This window comes from Octopus bimaculoides, chromosome 3 (assembly GCF_046866305.1).
Source record: "Octopus bimaculoides isolate indiv1 chromosome 3, ASM4686630v1, whole genome shotgun sequence".
NCBI lineage: Eukaryota > Metazoa > Mollusca > Cephalopoda > Octopoda > Octopodidae > Octopus > Octopus bimaculoides.
The window spans coordinates 80,662,540-80,681,488 of NC_142930.1; the positions used below are offsets into that span (position 1 = coordinate 80,662,540).

Consider the following 18,949-nt stretch of genomic DNA (forward strand, 5'->3'; position numbering starts at 1 on the left):
ATATGCTATAGGCCTTACAACATACCCATATGAACCCTGCTATTTCTAGCATGTGAAATGACTGAGTGACATACATACATACTTATACATAAATATCAAACAATGAGAATGAGTGCTCGATACTGCACTGGTAGATAAAGATTCTTTGTGTATTAAGGCTACCATTGGTTCCATGTTAACAAAAATCACAACTATTTAAGCCCATCACATGGAAAAATTGGTATTCATTTCCATTTTGGATTAAAACACTGAAAAAAAAAAGAAGCCCACCATATATATATATATATATATATATATATATATATATATATATATATATATATATATATATATATATAGGAAAATGAAAAATAATAATAAGGCAGAATGCTAAACTGAAAGCATATTTTAATATAGATTTCTAACCGGCTTTCATTGCATGGCAAATTTTCAAGAAGAGGGAGAATGAAAATGTTTTTCACAAAAAAGTAAAAAATGAAAAAAATAATATATAAAAAAAAATAATATATAAAAAAATAAATATACCAATACATTATATTGTCTTTGAGCTTTTAAAGTTCAATGGTAATCCATGTAGATAATAGTTGGAAAAATAAGGATCCATGAAAATTGAGAGTTGTGTTAGGTCTATAAAAAGAGAAAAGGTATATGTGTTAAGCAGGAAGTGTGGTGTCAAAACAGGAAGTGTGTGTAAGGAGAGACAAATCTCTTTAGTTGGAGTTATGGACTCTTTGTCAACAGGAAGTTTATATCTGTTCCTAGAGAAATAAGGTCACTGAGGGGTTTGTGTGTTAAGAAATGGTTAGAATTTCTCTATGAAAAGATTCTCCTTGTTGATTCTTTCTTGTGTGGAGATTCTGTCTTTACATTGATAGAAAGGGAATATAAGGAATTTAGGGTTTTTGTTTCTGGTGCAAGAGTCTATGTAGCCACTGAGTGGAATTTGGCGGTATTGAGGGAGATTTATTTGTTCTTTATGGACTGCTACTCTTCTATGCAATGGGAGGCTCTTCTGTCCGATATAGAAGTGTTGGTAACCTGCGCATGTGAGGACATAAATGAGGTTTCCAGAGGAACAAAAGAAATTGGTTTTGATTTTAAACTTTGTTCCTCGTTTGAAGGTAAATTCAGAGCCTTCAAGTAGGTAGGGGCAGGTACCACAATTAGGGCGTGCACATTTTTTAACTGATGGGGGTGGAAATAGTGTATGTAGTTTGGCATTGGTTAAGAGTTTTTTCAAAGATTTGTGTTGCCTTTTGCATTTAAGGACTTTGTGTGTATTGATGACATTGTTCATTTTCGGGTCTGTGGTGAGTAAGGGGAGGTTTTGTTGGATTGTGGTGTATGCTTCGATGTTTTTGGGGTTGTGGGTGGAGATGTATGGAAGTATTTTGGGGTTGGGTGTGTTATTGTGTTGGTTGGTTTTTAGTGTGTTTTTGTCAAGTTCCTTGGCACGTTTTATTCCAAAATCTATGAGTGTGGAGGGATATTGGCGTTGTAATAGTGTTTTTTTGAGGTCTTGTAAGCGTATTTCTCGAGTGGTTGGGTCAGAGACAATGGTGCAAATTCTTTTAGCTAAATTGAAGGGGATATTTATCTTGGTGTGTTTTGGGTGGCATGAGCTGAAAAGGAGGTATTGTTGTGAGTCTGTAGGTTTGTGGTAGATGTCGGTTGTGATTTGGTTATTAGGTGTTTCTATAATTAAGAGATCAAGAAAAGGGAGATGATGTTTGCTGAATTCCATAGTGAATTGAATGCTGGGATGTATGTTGTTAAGTATGGATTTGAATTCTAGAAGTTTTTCATAGGATTCCTTCCATATGATGAAACAATCATCGAAGTATCTTTTCCAGTTATCCATTAAGTAGATGTGGAAAGGGTGTCCAAATTTCTGGCGTGAGATTTCATATAGTAATAATTCAAAAAAACCCATTATGAGGTTCGCAAGGACTGGTGCAGCTTTAGTACCCATGGCGATACCACATTTTTGGCGAAAGTATGTGTTTGCAAACAGGAAGTAATTATTGGTTAGAATGAACTTAAGTGATTCTATAATGAAGGTTGTGCTGATGCGATTAGGAAATGTTTCTGGGTGTTTGTGCAGCCAGAATTTAATTGCCTCAATAGCATATTCATGAGGGATATTTGTATAAAGGTTGATCACGCCAAAAGAAACCAAGAGTGACTCCTCGTTTGTTGTTTTCAGGAGGTGAATGAGCATGTCAAGATCATCTCTAATGAAACTTTTGATGTGACTTAGGAAAGGTTTCAAAAGAATGTCCAGGAAAGTGCTTAAACGGTGTGTTTCGCAGGAGGTGCCTGCTATAATGGGTCTTAGTTTTAAATCTTCCGATGCCTTGATGTTGATGTAGATGTCAGAGGAGAGTTTGCAAGCTTTGGTGATGGATTTGTTCTTATGGATTTTAGGGAGGCCATAGAAAAGGCTGGGCTTGCATTTGAAATTAGTGATGTAATCCTTTTCTTTGTCTGTGAGTCCTTGACCTTGCTGGAGTATAAGGGTGGTGAGGTTTTTGAGAGTTTTTTGTTGTTTATAGTTGGTGATAATTTCATAGAAAGAGTTGTCGTTTAGTAAGGAGAGTGCTAGGTGTTTGTAAAAATCTGTGTCCATTAGGACTACAGTACTACCTTTGTCAGCTTCTTTGATAGTAAGGCTTTTGTCCTGTTGTAAGTCTCTTAGGTTTTTCCATTCTATTCTATTAAAGTTTGATTTGACCTTGGTTTTGGGCGGGGTAAAAGGGAAACTCTGGATGTGGTTGCAAAAATCGTCCAGTGCTTTATTCCTTCCTTTGGAAGGTATGAAGTTGCTTTTGTTTTTAATAATTGAATCATCCTCATTGCTGAGGTTTATAAAAGCTTCTGTTAAACGAAGCTTTCTGCAAAATTCTGAAATGTTATCCTTGATCTCAGTGGGGTTGGGTGTTCTTGGGGTGGGTGTGAATTTTAAGCCTCTGGCTAGGATGTTAATTTGGGTTTGTGTAAGGGTTTTATTAGAGAGATTTATTATTTTAGTTTTCTTTTTAGTTTTCTTTTTATGGGTCTGTATTAGCGGTAGTGTCTGTTTTTCTCCCCCCCGTCTAAAAAATGGTTGTTGAAGTAGGGGGTGTAGTGATTGTTAGAGTTCTGGTAGAAGGGGTAGGGGTATTGTTAGGTGGAGAGGTTGGAAGTGGATGGGTAGTTATAGTAATTGTGTTGGTATGGGATGTGATGGTTTAAGGTTTTGTGAGAAATGCGGTGAGTTTTTGGGTGTTTGTAGGATGGATTGTATGCAAGGTTGGAGTGGGGTAGGTAGTTATCGTGGTTCTGTTGGTGTGAGTAGCGTGGGTATGAAGATCTGTAGGAAAAGTGGTATGATTGTGGGTGTTTGTTGGGTGGACAATATGGGGTTCCTTGAGTGGGAGATTTATGCATAGGTGTGGGTAGGATTCCTTGTTTGTTATTGGTGTGAGAGTGGGGGGGGGGCATTGAGATGGGGATAATAACAAGTGTAAGGTGGGTTCATGATGCTTCTTGTCCATGGAGGAGGAGGGTTGAGTTGGGTCTTGTTTGGATTATTTTGTGGGGGAAAAGGGTTTTTGTAGGGTTGGGGGAGGATGTGTTTTGTGTGGAGGGGGGTTAGGGGGTATGTGTGTTTGTGGTGTGGTTTGGGGTGGTGTTTGTGGGGAGCAGTGGTAGTATGTGTTATGGGTCCTTTTATGAAGGGTTTTTTTGATTTGAGGTTTAATATGAATTGTGTTTCATAGTTATGGAAGAATTTTTTGTTGTTTTCCCAGTGTTTAAGGGAAGTTAGTTCTTCCTTTTGACATTCATCTTTCCACAGCTTAATAACATGTTCAAGGGATTGCTCGTTGGAGTGTGTGGTAAGTTCTAAGAGCATCTCATCATCAATTTTTGTGTATTTTTGTTCGTGATTTTGTGCTCTGAGTTTTATAAGTTCCACTTCAGTTTTCATCTTTTCAGATGCCAGTTTTTCTCTTAGAGAGCGTTGTTCTTCTGGTTCATCTGTGATGTGTTTAATTTGGAATTTACGGGGTAGTATGATGGGAGAAGAGTTTGACCATTTGTCATAAATTTCAGCTTTGTTGTGGTTTTTAAGTTGTTCCAGAAAAGGAGTTTTCTGTTGTGCAGTTTCTTGGTCCAGGTAGTTTTGATTTGGTTTTTAATGTGTTGTGCTGGAGTTGAAGTGTGTTCATTCTGTGAGTTGGATGATGTATGAGGTTCCTTCCATGATGAGTTGGTAAGTAAAGTTTTTAGTGTAGTGAATTTCATTTAGGTTTTCATTAACCTTATCCGAAAGATGTTGATGTGGGTTGTTTTCTGGGATATCATGGGTTTGAAGGAGAAGTTCATCAATTTTGTTGGAAAGTGTGAGTAGGTGTGTGTTAATTGTTTTGAGTTCTTTTAGGATGGTCTCATTGGTGACTTTCTCTGGAAGATTGGGGTTATTTTTAGGTGGCATTCTGTATCACACGTGTGGTAGAAGGTACAAGTCAGTAAATAGTGGGGTTGTGTTAACCGCACGTGGAGAAATAATAGGAAAATGAAAAATAATAATAAGGCAGAATGCTAAACTGAAAGCATATTTTAATATAGATTTCTAACCGGCTTTCATTGCATGGCAAATTTTCAAGAAGAGGGAAAATGAATATGTTTTTTACAAATAAGTAAAAAATGAAAAAAATAATATATAAAAAAATAAATATACCAATACATTATATTGTCTTTGAGCTTTTAAAGTTCAATGGTAATCCATGTAGATAGTAGTTGGAAAAATAAGGATGCATGAAAATTGAGAGTTGCGTTAGGTTTAAAAAAAGAGAAACGGTTTATGTGTTAAGCAGGAAGTGTGGTGTCAAAACAGGAAGTGTGTGTAAGGGGACTTTCTCCCCTTACACACACTTCCTGTTTTGACAACACATAAACCTTTTCTCTTTTTTTAAACCTAACACAACTCTCAATTTTCATGCATCCTTATTTTTCCAACTACTATCTACATGGATTACCATTGAACTTTAAAAGCTCAAAGACAATATAATATATTGGTATATTTATTTTTTTATATATTATTTTTTTCATTTTTTACATTTTTGTAAAAAACATTTTCATTCTCCCTCTTCTTGAAAATTTGCCATTAAATGAAAGCCGGTTAGAAATCTATATTAAAATATGCTTTCAGTTTAGCATTCTGCCTTATTATTATTTTTCATTTTCCTATTATTTCTCCATGTGCGGTTAACACAACCCCACTATTTACTGACTTATATATATATATATATATATATATATATATATATATATATATATATATATATATATATATATATAATTCAAGAGTAGGACAGAAATAACACAATGAGTGGAAATCCAACAAAACACAACATGCAGAAAAATAGGCAATAACAACAAACAATAAACAGGACAAAAACAAGATACATGGACCATTTGCAGCTGATTTCCTTGTCAGTCAGTGTCCGGAAAGTCCTAGCAGTTTCACACTTTTGTACCACTGAGATCACTCAAATTCAACAAGTGCCAGAAACTTAAGCTAAAAGCATTAAGCTTCTGGGAAAAGCAAATGAACGTATACAAGAATGAAAACAAAAACAAGAAAGCTAGAATTATACACATACAACAGATGAACACCTTTTGGCTATACAACAGAAGGGAAATAATTGTACATTTACAAATAAATAAATAACAGAGAGAGTATGAGATGAATGTAACATGATGAAATGATAGTGCAAATGCAACAGAAAAAAAATTGTGCATATACAATGGACAAAGGCCTTTTGGCTATACAATGTAAGGAAAATGATTGTACAGTTACAACATAAATAGATAACAGAAAGGGTCTTTCGACTTTCAGACAAACATAGTAGGCTGGCCCAAAGGTAAAATGGAAAGTCTTAACTGATGAAGTGGAGAGGACAGACAAATGTGACTGGCCTGGTGGACTTCTTTCAGTTTCAGTGTACTAAATCTATACCCTGGGGTTTGGTTGACCCTGGGCTTTTATAGAAGACACTTACTTGAGGTGCCTATCCATGCCTGTACATGTGTGTGTGTGTGTATGAATGCATAAGCATGTTTCAGACTATAATAAGCATATGGAGTTCTAACTGAATTGCTATCACATGCTCTTTAATATCTGTCTTCTGTCTTCTGCCTGCCTGTCTTTAGCAGCACAGTTTATATAGATGGATATAAAGACTTTTTTCTTTATATACATCTTTGTGGATGGAAAAACAGAGATCACCCAAGTACCAAATTCCATCAGTGATCAAGTATCCTCCTTAACTGACCATAAAGACTCTGCTTATAAATTCACAGTTATTAAGGGATTTAGTAAACTGGATAGACCAATTTTTAAATAGAACACTATTCTTCACATTTACTTCAATTAATAAAGTAGTGGTGAAAGGTAGCAAGCTAGCAGAATCGTTAGCATGCTGTGCAAAATGCTTAGCAGCATTTTGTATGTCTTTATGTTCTGAGTTCAAATTCCACCAAGGTTGACATTACCTTTCATCCTTTAGGGATCAATAAAATAAGTACCAGTTGATCTCTGGGGTTGATCTAATCACCCTCTCCCTCTCACAATTGACCTTGTGCCAAAAATTTGAAATCAACAAATTAGAGGTATGCTAAAAGTGTTTTGTTCTTTCAAGGCTCTACTGTACTACAGAATATAACTAGATTTTCAGTCAGCACTGAATGTATTCAACAGATGTAAGCACTGTCTTTATATACAATATCTTGATGGACAAAAAAAGCAGTTGGCTAAAAATCTTTCAGTATATTTGGTTGATAATTTCAGTAGATCAAGTGACCAAGTAGATACTTTGTTTGTCAATCCTAGGTGTAGTGGAAATGTATGAGGAAAGGATACAGAGTGATGAACAAGACATAGTGTATGAGATATAGTGCTAGGGTATATTCTGTAGTACAATATAGCCTTGTCATCTATCTCTGAATTCCTTGTAATAACTCTCATGACTAAGTATAATTCACTGCTGTATCCAGTCCACCTGTCTGTGAACAGGTATCCCTAGTAAAAGTAGCTGAACACTGAAATCAGTATAACTTCTGGAATTAGATACTATAGGAAAAGGTCACTTAACTATAAGTAAGTACCTTGATCAAATGTAAAACATTATATAGTTGACGATTGTTTCATTAGTTTGCTGTCTTTAAATCAAATTCTACTAGGAGTTACTTATAAGAAAGAAAAAGAATTCACCAAGCTTACACATCCAAAATATATTACATGAGAATGAATTATTCATTGCTATAATCCAATGGATTATAAAGTTCTTAAACACAAGTTGAAATTTATGTATAATGCTATGAAACCAGAGTTAAGCCATGACATCTATGTATACTTCAAGGTTTTGTAAACATTTAAGTTTTTGATGTTTTTAAATATTCTTAGATAGTTAACAAATAAACAAAGATGTATGTAAAGTAATTTGTCAGTTTATTTATTCTCATACAAATGTAGATCCTGATATTGAATGTTTACATGATGTACCTAACTGTCACATTTCATCCCTAATAATTCCTGTCTGTTTGTGAAGACATTATACTTGTCATAGCATACACTGACTGCCATTCTAAACCTTACTCATTCTAAGGCCAATCTCAAGACACTGAGGTTTACAAAAGGAAAGACAAAGGACCAAGATATCTAGCACCTCACTGTACTCAAGAAGACCCATCCACCACAGCAGAAGTGATACTGATGCTGGTGTCACATTAAAAGCACTGATGCTGGTACCACACTCTGTGGAGTGGTTGGCATTACAAAGGCATCCACCCATAGAAACCATGCCAGAACAGACAATCGAACCTGGTGTGGCCTCTGGCTTTACCAGCTCTGGTCAAACCATCCAATCCATGCCAGCATATAAAATGGATGTTAAATGATGATGATGATGACTATATGGTAACATTCAGAATCTGAAGAAACTAGAGATGTTCAGTATCAAAAAAAAAAAAAATTTATAGAAGAGTTCCCTGATTTGATATGTTATGAGGGGTGAAATAATCTAATGTCCTGGATATTTGTCCTTCTTTACAAAGATAGAGAGAGAATATAAAAGTGTTAACACCCAGGTTTCAGAACTGAGGCTGATGGCAGGAAAGGCTGAGGAAGTGAATGTGACTGCATTACATTATACACCTCACACCATGGTCAAACTCTTATGTGATACCCATGCAACAAACCTTAGCACTACATCTCATAGACTATGTCTTGTTCATCACTCTGTATCCTTCCCGCATACATTTCCACTACACCTAGGATTGGCAAACAAAGTATCTACATGGTCACTTGATCTACTGAAATTATCAACCAAATCTGCCGTAAATCATACTCTAAGCTTCTTAGAAAAATTTAGTAGGGTAGAATAAACCTGCTTTTAAGCCCTGGGATGGGGTGGGGTCCTCTCAAAATTCAATTGATTTTCAGAGAAAGTTCCAGTAGATTGTTACAGTCCATCTCTTTGGCTCTCTGGGCCCTGGACTGATGTACTGGTTGATCCTAACCTATCATAAAATATGAAGGGCACATCGGATTGTATAGTCATGTACAGAAAAGTAAACTAGGACAGTCATAGCTGGAACATCTTTGATCATAGGTCTGAACTGGGCTGATCTGTGGATAATCCACATCAACAGCTAGGTAGGTTCTTAGAGTACATCAATGACGTGTACTTCTCCATAGTAACTATTGACATGTAAGTGAAGTAGAGCACAGAAAGTTAAGTTTCTTTAGCATGGCAACAGTGCCAGTATCTGTAATAGGTAATATACTGTTGAGTCTCTTTGGAAGATAAGGCTTCATATTCTCTGTCAACTCAATCAGCTGTGATTGTTGTTATGACATAATGAGTGCTGGGTCTGCAATCATGTGCTGGTAACTGAGGTTTACTTAAACATGATAACCTCTCTAACTGAGGAACAAAATGCTTTCACATTTCAGTAAACTGTGATAAAAGGAGCCTCTAAGTAGTCGCTTGACATGCTAGAAACAACAGTCAGATCTCCCTCAGACACACCATTAAAAATGACTCAGTGAAAATATAAGATGAAATAGTCATGGTTGGAATAAGTCTGTCCAGTTAAGACTGACTTGGGGCTAAATGACATGTTGCAGTGCACTGAGAATGTTTATCCTTTGTTGCTATTAGTTGCCAGGAAACTTTGAGTTTGCAAGAAAGAAAAAGTTGGTTAAGTAGAGATTATGAGTTGGAGACAACAACAGCAATTCTCTATCAAGAAAGAAAACCACAAGGATGGAATTATGTCAAGCTCAAACTTGCTGTGAGAGGTTTGAAGATAAGAACATGGTTTTGGCAGTAGTTGCACTGCTGGTGGTGATGATTGTGCTTATAATAGTAGTGGTGGTGGTGGTGACGGTATTGCTAGTACTGGTGGCTGTAATAGTGGTGTTGGCATTAAGCTCCAGTTCAGCCCTCCTCTATGATAAAAGAAAGGGTATTTCAGCCATGATCATTCTGCTTTTATTTTCAAACATTGTATAACTATTATGCAATATGTTCTTCTCTTTTTTAAGACAGTGTGTTATTTGAGAGAGGTAAGGTTGCTGCATTAAGCAGACTGAGCAACTACATTGAGTGTCCCTGGACTGGTATGATGACAGATGGTGAATAGTAGTAAAGACAGAAGTAGCATAAGAATAAAACAAGTAGGGTGATTAAAACAATTGGTGTGTGTGTGTAAGAGAAAGAGAGAGAGAGAGAGAAAGAAAGAGTGGTGGTGTGGTAGAAGTAAAGGAGACAGGTGTGGGTGTATGACAGAAGGCAGGTGAATAGAAACAGTGAAGTGAATAAAAGTGGGTATTTGTGTTTGTGGGAGGTAACTGAAATGTAGGTGCTGAGCTGTTGCTATGACAAAGTCACTTAACTCTTGCTGGTCCTATTCACCTAGTTGTGTAATAGGCATCATGTAGAGCAGAGCTTTTGAAACTTTTTCCATTGATGTGCTTTTTAAAAAAAAAATTTCATGACAGAATAATTTTATTAGTGATTAAATATCACATCATGCGTCACCATTATAAGTCTAATTGTATGCATTGTTTCAGATTTCAATTGAATTTCACAGATAAAAATTCCTAAAAGCTGACTTACTTTTGTGACTTACTTTGACATGCCTAAAGATTATTAGTGACATGCTAAAGTGTTGTAACATAATTTGGAAATCTCTGATGTAGAGATACAGTTCAGATCATCACTATACTCTGACAATTTACCTGTAACATAAGCCATAGATGTAGCAAGCTGTGTAAGATCAGGTGGACATTGTACATATAGGTTAGTTTTAAACAAAGCATATGTAACAGACAAGCGTTTCATTATCAGCACAGAGTTCAAATGACCCTATGGATTTTGTGAAAAGTAACTAGAGACTATCCCTGGCCTATCCTTTAATATAAACTGTGTATGAAGAATGGTGTGCAACAGTTGATGCCATATTCAACCTATGACTCTTGTGTAGATATCTTGCTTGACTATAAAAAAATTTGTGCCAGTGAAGATTAGTAACCCAAAGTTGTCTTGAAAATTTGATCAATCCTGAGCTGAGTTGGAGAATGTTTCTGTGGGATGTTGGTAGTGATGGCTGGATGGGGACAAGCTGGTTATTGAACTTGATTTCAACGGAACATGGATCTCTAATCATGGATACTTGTATATGTCTTCTGCATCAAAGGGAATTCTTGTGAAGTAGAAAAATGAGTATTAGTACTTGGTAAATAAACTCCTTTGTGAAGTACAGAGGCCTCTAAGGCTGGTACTTAATGCTGGTTTCTGTAGTGATTTACAGATGAAAATGAAGTGCCCTCTTATTCTGGACAGGGCACCAGTCTTTTACGATGTACTTTTCCAGAATTCTTGATTTGGATAAATAGACTCAACTGTCACCTCTAAAAACAATGAAATGTCTGATCCTAGAGTTAGTGGTGGTTCAATACCTTTATCCATTCACCACTGCTGAAGCTTATCCAAGTGTTCATGAAATTGAAGGACATCTCCTCACCTCTCTCTCTCTCATTTCTCTGTCAATAAATGCACAAGTCTGTCAAAAGTAATTGTCCTGGTAGCATGTGCATTTTAGCAGAGTAGGCTAACAAACATTCATCAATAGTATAAGTTGTTTCACAGTAATATAGTTCAGTCTGCTACTTAGAGAAATGCTGTATATATATCTTCTCACAATATCTATAAAAAGCTAGGACCAAAGAGAAGTTGAGAGCTAAAGTTTCTTGGCTGTAGTTTTGTAGAATGATACAGTCTGATGAAATGTTGATTTTTGCCTCAAGTACTAATTTATTATTCTTGACAGCTAAATTGACTGAAGGATTGTAAAATAAACTATTCCATCTAGAAGCACATTAAAATTACTAGATTTGAACTCACAGTGCATAAATAGGTAAGCTGACATATCTACTCAGACATCCCGTTTTATTTATGAGGGGTGGTGTTAGAGGAAGTATTGGGAGTAGATGTGATGATTGGGGTGGTAATGGTGTTGATGGTGCTGGTTGTGGTGGTTGGAAGATGTGATACAGCTTATGGTTTGTGGAGTGGTGGTGGTGTTTGTAGTTCCAGGTCAGCTGTGAATGAATTGACCTGTAGTATATAAGTTGAGCAAATGGCTAAATGTAATACACAAATCTATTGCTCTAGTTACACTGACTACCATATTGAACACTGATATGCAATGATTACTCACATGAAGTGCAGTATGACAACCTGAATCTATAGGTACAGGCATAGCTGTGTGGTTAAGGAGTTTTCTTTGCAGCCATATGGTCTTCAGTTCAGTGCCACTGTATGATATCTTGAGCAAGTGTCTTCAGCTTTTCAGGCTTGGACAGAAGCTTGTTGTATATATTTAGGGGTGGATGCAGTTGATTAACACACCAAAGTTACCATTTTCAAAGAGAGATGTTGTCTGCTATCTTTTTTTATATCAGGCAACCATGTAGTGGATCTTTCATTGGTTCAATAGTTGTCAATTTGTTATTGTATAGCTCCAGGTCAGTACTGACTCAGTAGACTTATAATCAGAAGCACTCCATCCATGACTATCACATCTTTTGAGGCATGTTGAGAACTAAATTATATGTCCTTCCTTGTTAAGATAGTAGAGCTTGATTTAAGAGAAATTTGGCTGTCTTTTCTAACATTTGAAATAGTCTGACAGAGGTCTTCTTTGTTGTTGCTGTTGCTTATATTGTTTACATTATTTATATATTAGATTCAAATCTCTACAAACTCTGCTTCATCTTTCATCCTTTCAGGGCCAATAAAATAAATAATCAGTTAAGTACTGGGGTTGATGCAATCAAATATACTCTCTACAGCCATGATCATTCTATCTGTTTAGAAATGTAGCTTTCTCTTATCCTATGTGTCCTTTCCTTTCCCAAAGCAGAAGGGAGGGATTTGAGGAGATTTGGTTGGTATTTTTATCGAGTCAAATGGTCACATAAAATTCTCATTGGCTTGTTTAGTTTTTGATGAGGTCAACACTGTTACTGTTTATACTGTTATTGTTGCTAATAATATTGTTAATGTTTTTATTTATTAATGTTGTGGCTGTGACTGAATAATGTTTCTTCTACACCTGACCCAACCCCATATCTCCAGTGTGTTTTGCTTAAGCAGACTTAGTCCTGTAGTTGTTGCTGAGTTGTTATTGTCATCACTTCAGGTGGCAGCAGTGGTGAGGTTGTGATTGGTCTTACAGCTATCAGCAACAAGACACATTAAGACTTTCCTACACCAACACCCCTCCCACCTCACCCCATCGTCCTGACATAGCAATATGCTGTATATAAGTTGGAACAGAACACTCGGAGTGTATTGTAACTGGACGTATCCCAGGAGAGTATACTACAATCAAGCGATATTCATCCACACACACATGTATGCAGTGATGCATGTATACACACATACGTATACACACAAATAGACAGAAATGTGTCTGTTTACAAATGTATTTATATGTGTGTGTATCTATATACATGTATGTCTTTATGTGTATATATGCATCAATGAATAAATTCATCAAGCATCATTCTAAAATGAAAGTAAGTTGATGTGTGATTTTTCTCTATCACTTTATGTGTGTGTGTGTGTGTGTATTTTGTATGTATGTGTATGGAAGTTTGCATATATGAATATGTGTATGCATATATATGTGTATGTTTCCAGCCATAGAAACCATGTCAAATCAGATTGAAACCTGGTGCAACTCCTCAGCTTACTATGTCAGCTTGGAAAAACGCCGTTAAGTGATGATGATGATGATGATGATAATATGTATTTATGCATACACTGATGTATACATATATACACACACATATGTATTTATAAATGTAGTTGGAACGTACATATAGGATATGTCGAACTATGCCTTGTAAGTGTGGAAGTATGTATAAGTACATATGTATATGTATATTAGTACAAATGTATGTGCATATTTGTACATATATATGTATACACATATGACTGCAAATATGTAGCTTTCTATATTTTGCTATAAATGTTAAGAAATATAAAATTAACATTGTTATTTATACTCCTCCACTTCAGTGTGTTAAATTTATCATTGTGTGTGTATCAGAGGGGTGGAATGGAAGTGAACATTCATCTATATTCCTCTCCTATTTTTTTTTTACGTCTGTGTGTGTGTGTGTGTGTGTGTGTGTGTGTGTGTGTGTGTGTGTGTGTGTGTGTGTGTGCGCGTGCGTGTGTGTGTGTGTGTGCGCGCGTGCGTATGTGTGTGTGTGTGCGCGCGTGTGTGTGTGTTTGTGCTTGTGTGTGTGTGTGAGTGTGTCTACCTATCTATCTGTCTATACATCTATACACACACACACAGAGTTGTAGAATGCTTGCCTGCCTCACAGCAGCCTACGTTTGATTCCTAGCCAATGCAATGGTACGTATGTATATATATATATATATATATATATATATATATATATATATATATACTAGCAGAAATACCCGGCTTTGCCCGGGTTAAAAAGAATAATGAAATCTAAAAACGCCGTCTAGACTATGCAACCCTCAACTGTTAGTAGCTACGATACCATATTTCTACCTTAATAACTCTCCAATCCATGCCAGCATGGAACATAGACATTAAGTGGAATGCTAGAAGAAAGTTTTCAACTCATATCTATATAAAGTAAATACACGTTTTGTGTATTTTATTTCGTAACCAAACAAAGAGGTACAGATTATAAATAATGAAAGGCCAATTTTGGTGATTCATTTGACAGAGGTAGTAGAGAGACAATGCGATGATAAATCTGAGGTTGGATCTTGAAAGTTTGGATGAATGCTGCCTCAGTTAAATCTCTTGTGGTTCCAAATGATGTCATCTGTAGTACAGCGTCGTATTGTCTAATTTTGTTTTGCAAATGTTAGGAATCTTGGTCAGTTGATGATAACAGTTTCTTCAGTAGCTCTGGAGGTTGGGGATTGTAGAATTGTTGGGAATGTTTTTAACTTTGGTGTTATATGTATTGCTTGAATTTCTTTGACATATGAAATATATGTATTTTCACTGGGTTTGTAAAAGAGAGTTGTGTAGTTCTCGAGTTTTAGGGATTCACACAGACAGACAGACACACATTCTCATCTTTATATATAGAGATATATATATACACACACACGCACCCAAACACACGTATATATATGTATATCAATATAAATATATGAAAGTCAATGAAGTTTCATAAAAGAAGGTGATCATGTACATATTTTCTTGCTGTTGTGATTATAACACCTTGTTGTAAACAATGTTCCTTGTTTTCCCTTGTGGAGCATATGCAAATAGGTTTTTTTTGCTGCCCACTCTTGAGCAGCCAACATACAGTTGTCCATGTGAGAAGCAGGGCTTTTCCAAGAGAAGACCAGCTACAGACAGTGCTCATCTGTTATGTTCGGGTTAAAATTTCATCAACATCAAAAATATATGAATTTTCATGGGAGTTATGGCCGTTATGCATAGAATATAATTTCCAAATTGCAGACAAAATTTACAATCGATAAATGTCTTAGAACAACCAGTCTCTCATCTGGAAAGGCCTTGAAATCAATGTTACCAACTGGGGACTATATGTGTCGCAGTGATAATAAAAAGACTCAAAGGAGGTCTGCAACGAAATAATTTTACTCAACACTTTGCAAGTGAATCAGTGGAGGCAAAGATGCGTCTCATTTACTTGACAATTTATGCACCACATTGCAGAAATCACAATGTAAGTATATCTGAAAGGGTAGTCTTACACTGTTGTACCGTTGAATTACAAATAATGCTCATCTGTTATGTTTGGGTTAAAATTTCATCAACATCAAAAATATATGAATTTTCATGGGAGTTATGGCCGTTATGCATAGAATATAATTTCCAAATTTCATAAAGATCCATTCAGTACTTTTGACGTAGTTTTGGATAAGAAAACAAATGACTAATGTGTGTGTTTGTGTGCATGTGTATGTGTGTGATGGGTGTATATATGCATAGATATCTGTTGCATGTATATATATATGTATATATGTATACATATTACATGTACATCTATATATATATATATCTACACATATGTATACATATACATGTATGCATATAGATCTATATATATATATATATATATATATATATATATATATATATATATATATATATATATATATATATATATATATATATATATATATATATATCTATACATATACGTGTACATATACATCTACATGTATACATATACATCTCTCTCTCTCTCTCTCTCTCTCTCTCTCTCTCTCTCTCTCTCTCTCTCTCTCTTTCTCTCTCTCTGAAAGTATCTGTCATTACAGTATCGAAATGTGATTGTTTCAGTTAGTGGAATAGTTTCATTTTTAAAGTGAAAGTATTTGACATGAGTGTTTTTGTTTCACTTTTGACACGTAATACTTAAATAGTGGAGGAGATGTTATGTTGCCGTGGGCTCGAACTCTGCAAGAAGTTAAAATTTTTTTTTTTGACTAAAACACAACTGGAACCCGAAGGCATCTGTAAAATTTGAATGAAATTGGTTGCGTAGTTCTCGAGTTTTAGGGATTCACACACACAGACAGACAGACACACACACATTTTCATTTTTATATATATAGATAAGGACTTATTCTTTGTAAGCCTAGTACTTATTCTATCAATCTCCTTTGTCGAACCAACAGTGGTTATCAAGCAATGGTGGGAAGACAAACACAGACACAAAAACATATACATACATATATACGATGGACTTCTTTCAGTTTCTGTCTACCAAATCCACTCACAAGGCTTTGGTCAGCCCAAGACTATAGTAGAAGACACTTGCCCAAAGTGCCATGCAGTGGGACTGAACCCGGAACCATTTGTTAGGAAGCAAGCTACTTACCACCCAGCTACTCCTGTGCCTGTATATGTATATATGGATATATATATATATATATATATATATATATATATATATATATATATATATATATATATATATATATATATATATATTAGGGACAAAATCCAAAATTACAGGTAAAAACTCAATTAAAATCAATTTATAAAAAATCAAAATTAAATTGAGCTTTATAGATAAAATATATATAAAATATATAGTTTTATGTGATAGTGGATTTTCATCGATGGGTTCTTGAAACTTGGTTATTTTCCCTAAAACTATATATATATATATATATGTATGTATGTATGTATGTGTATATATGTATGTATGTGTACATATATATTCTTATATTCTTTTACTTGTTTCAGTCATTTGACTGTGGCCATGCTGGAGCACCGCCTTTAGTCGAGCAAATTGACCCTAGGACTTATTCTTTGTAAGCCTAGTACTTATTCTATCAGTCTCTTTTGCCGAACCGCTAAGTTACGGGGTACGTAAACATACCACCATCGGTTGTCAAGCGATGTTGGGGGGACAAATACAGACACACAAACATATACATACACACACACACACACACACACACACATATATATATATATATATATATATATATATATATATATATATATATATACACATATATACGACGGGCTTCTTTCAGTTTTCTTCTACCAAATCCACTCACAAGGCTTTGGTCGGCCTGAGGCTATAGTAGAAGACACTTGCCTAAGGTGCCACACAGTGGGAATGAACCTGGAACCATGTGGTTCGTAAGCAAGCTACTGACCACACAGCTACTCCTATGCCTACTTACCACACAACGACTCCTATGCCATATATATATATATATATGTATATATATGTATATATATATATATATATGTATATATATATATATATATATATATATATATATATATATATATATATATATATATACACACATATATGTATATATATATATGTATATATGTATATGTATGTATGTATATATGTATATGTGTATATATATATATATATGTATGTATGTATATGTATATATATGTATATATATATATATATAAGATGATTGCTTCATCTTGCGAGATGACAGCCGTCCCATCAACACACACACCACACACCATCACACAGCACAATCACTCTGTTGATGAGCCCTTAGATGACTTTTAAGACCAGCTGCTGACTGACAGGGTTTAAAACACAAGTGACGGATATTATTTATGCTTTTTCTATATCTTTGCCCTTTGGAATATGATTCTGAAGGAATGTTTTTGTGAACTAGCATATGTCTTTTAAATCCAGATATTGACTTACAAAGTTTTGTGACATATGACACAAGTCGTAAGAGGTGGTTGGTGTCCAAGATCATTATGTATCTGGGCATTACGATTTTCATGTGACTTCATATGACTCACGTATCCTGCTTTTGGCAACAGAACACAGTCATATAATACATACACAATGTTCACTGTTGATTACAGTCTTAATTGTTCCTTTGCAACAGGTCCTTTTAAGCTCAGAATGCTGAATCAACTTTTCCTCCCAGGCATTACAACCAGTCCTAACAGCACTTCTCCACTTCTTCTGATCTAGAGCATCATTTTCCCAACCACTTTTGTTCATATCTAGTTTCTTCAGATTTTCCTTTACACAATCTTTATACCTTTTCCTTGGATTATGTTGTGGTCGCTTATCAGAGTTGAGCTCATCATAAAAAAGATACTTTGGCAAACGCTCATCTTTCATTCTAATAACACATCCAGTCCATCTCATTTGAGCCAAGATAACATGTTACTCAATAGAGCTGCAATGTGCCATGTGCAGAACCTCTGTATCTGGTATGAAACATTCCCACAGAATTTTTATGTGACGTATGTAAGGGGTCCATGTCTCACTTGAATAAAGAAATGCAGACAATACACATGTTTTATAGCCACTGATTTTTGTCTGCAGGGAAATACCTCTATATGCCCATATTCACTTTTTGAGCTTTCCAAATGCAACACTTCCCTTCCCTATTCAATAGTTTATCTCTGCATCAAGACTACCATCTCTTGACAGTATGCTTCCTAGGTAGACAAAAGTGTCAACAACTTCTAACCTTATTCCATTCACAAAAATGTTTGGTTCAGAATGTGTTTGTCTTGGCACAGGAGTAAACATTACTTTGGTTTTCCCCAAACTAATTGTGAGTCCGGAATGTACACATGCAGTGGAAAATCTGTCCATTAAATGTTGCATATCCCACTCTGAGTGTGCCAACAAATCAGCATCATCAACATAAAGTAATTCTCTAACAAGCATTTTGAAAGTTTTTGCTTTGCAGTTGAACCAGGTCAAATTAAAAATATGATGAGATGTCCAAAATCTGATTCAGATTCCCCTGTTGCAATCCATGAGAGCATACTAAAGTAATGCAACAAAATAAATAGAGAAAAGTGTAGGGGCAGGAATATCTCCCTGTTT

The 18,949-nt window shown here is 35.4% G+C and overlaps 1 protein-coding gene across 4 annotated transcripts in view; it reads left to right on the forward strand.

The window, feature by feature from the left end:
- LOC106879385 (uncharacterized) overlaps positions 1-18,949 on the forward strand; it is a 173,856-nt gene that overhangs the window by 5,279 nt on the left and 149,628 nt on the right. The window contains exon 1 of one of the 4 annotated variants that reach the window (XM_052966274.2): positions 12,726-13,135. The exons of 2 other annotated variants lie outside the window; for them this stretch is intronic. In XM_052966274.2, the coding sequence (XP_052822234.1) occupies positions 12,986-13,135 (150 nt within the window). In that variant the 5' untranslated portion in view covers positions 12,726-12,985. Of the gene's footprint in view, positions 1-12,725; positions 13,136-18,949 lie in introns of those variants that run through there. One more of the 4 variants, XM_089349320.1, reaches the window with a different exon arrangement.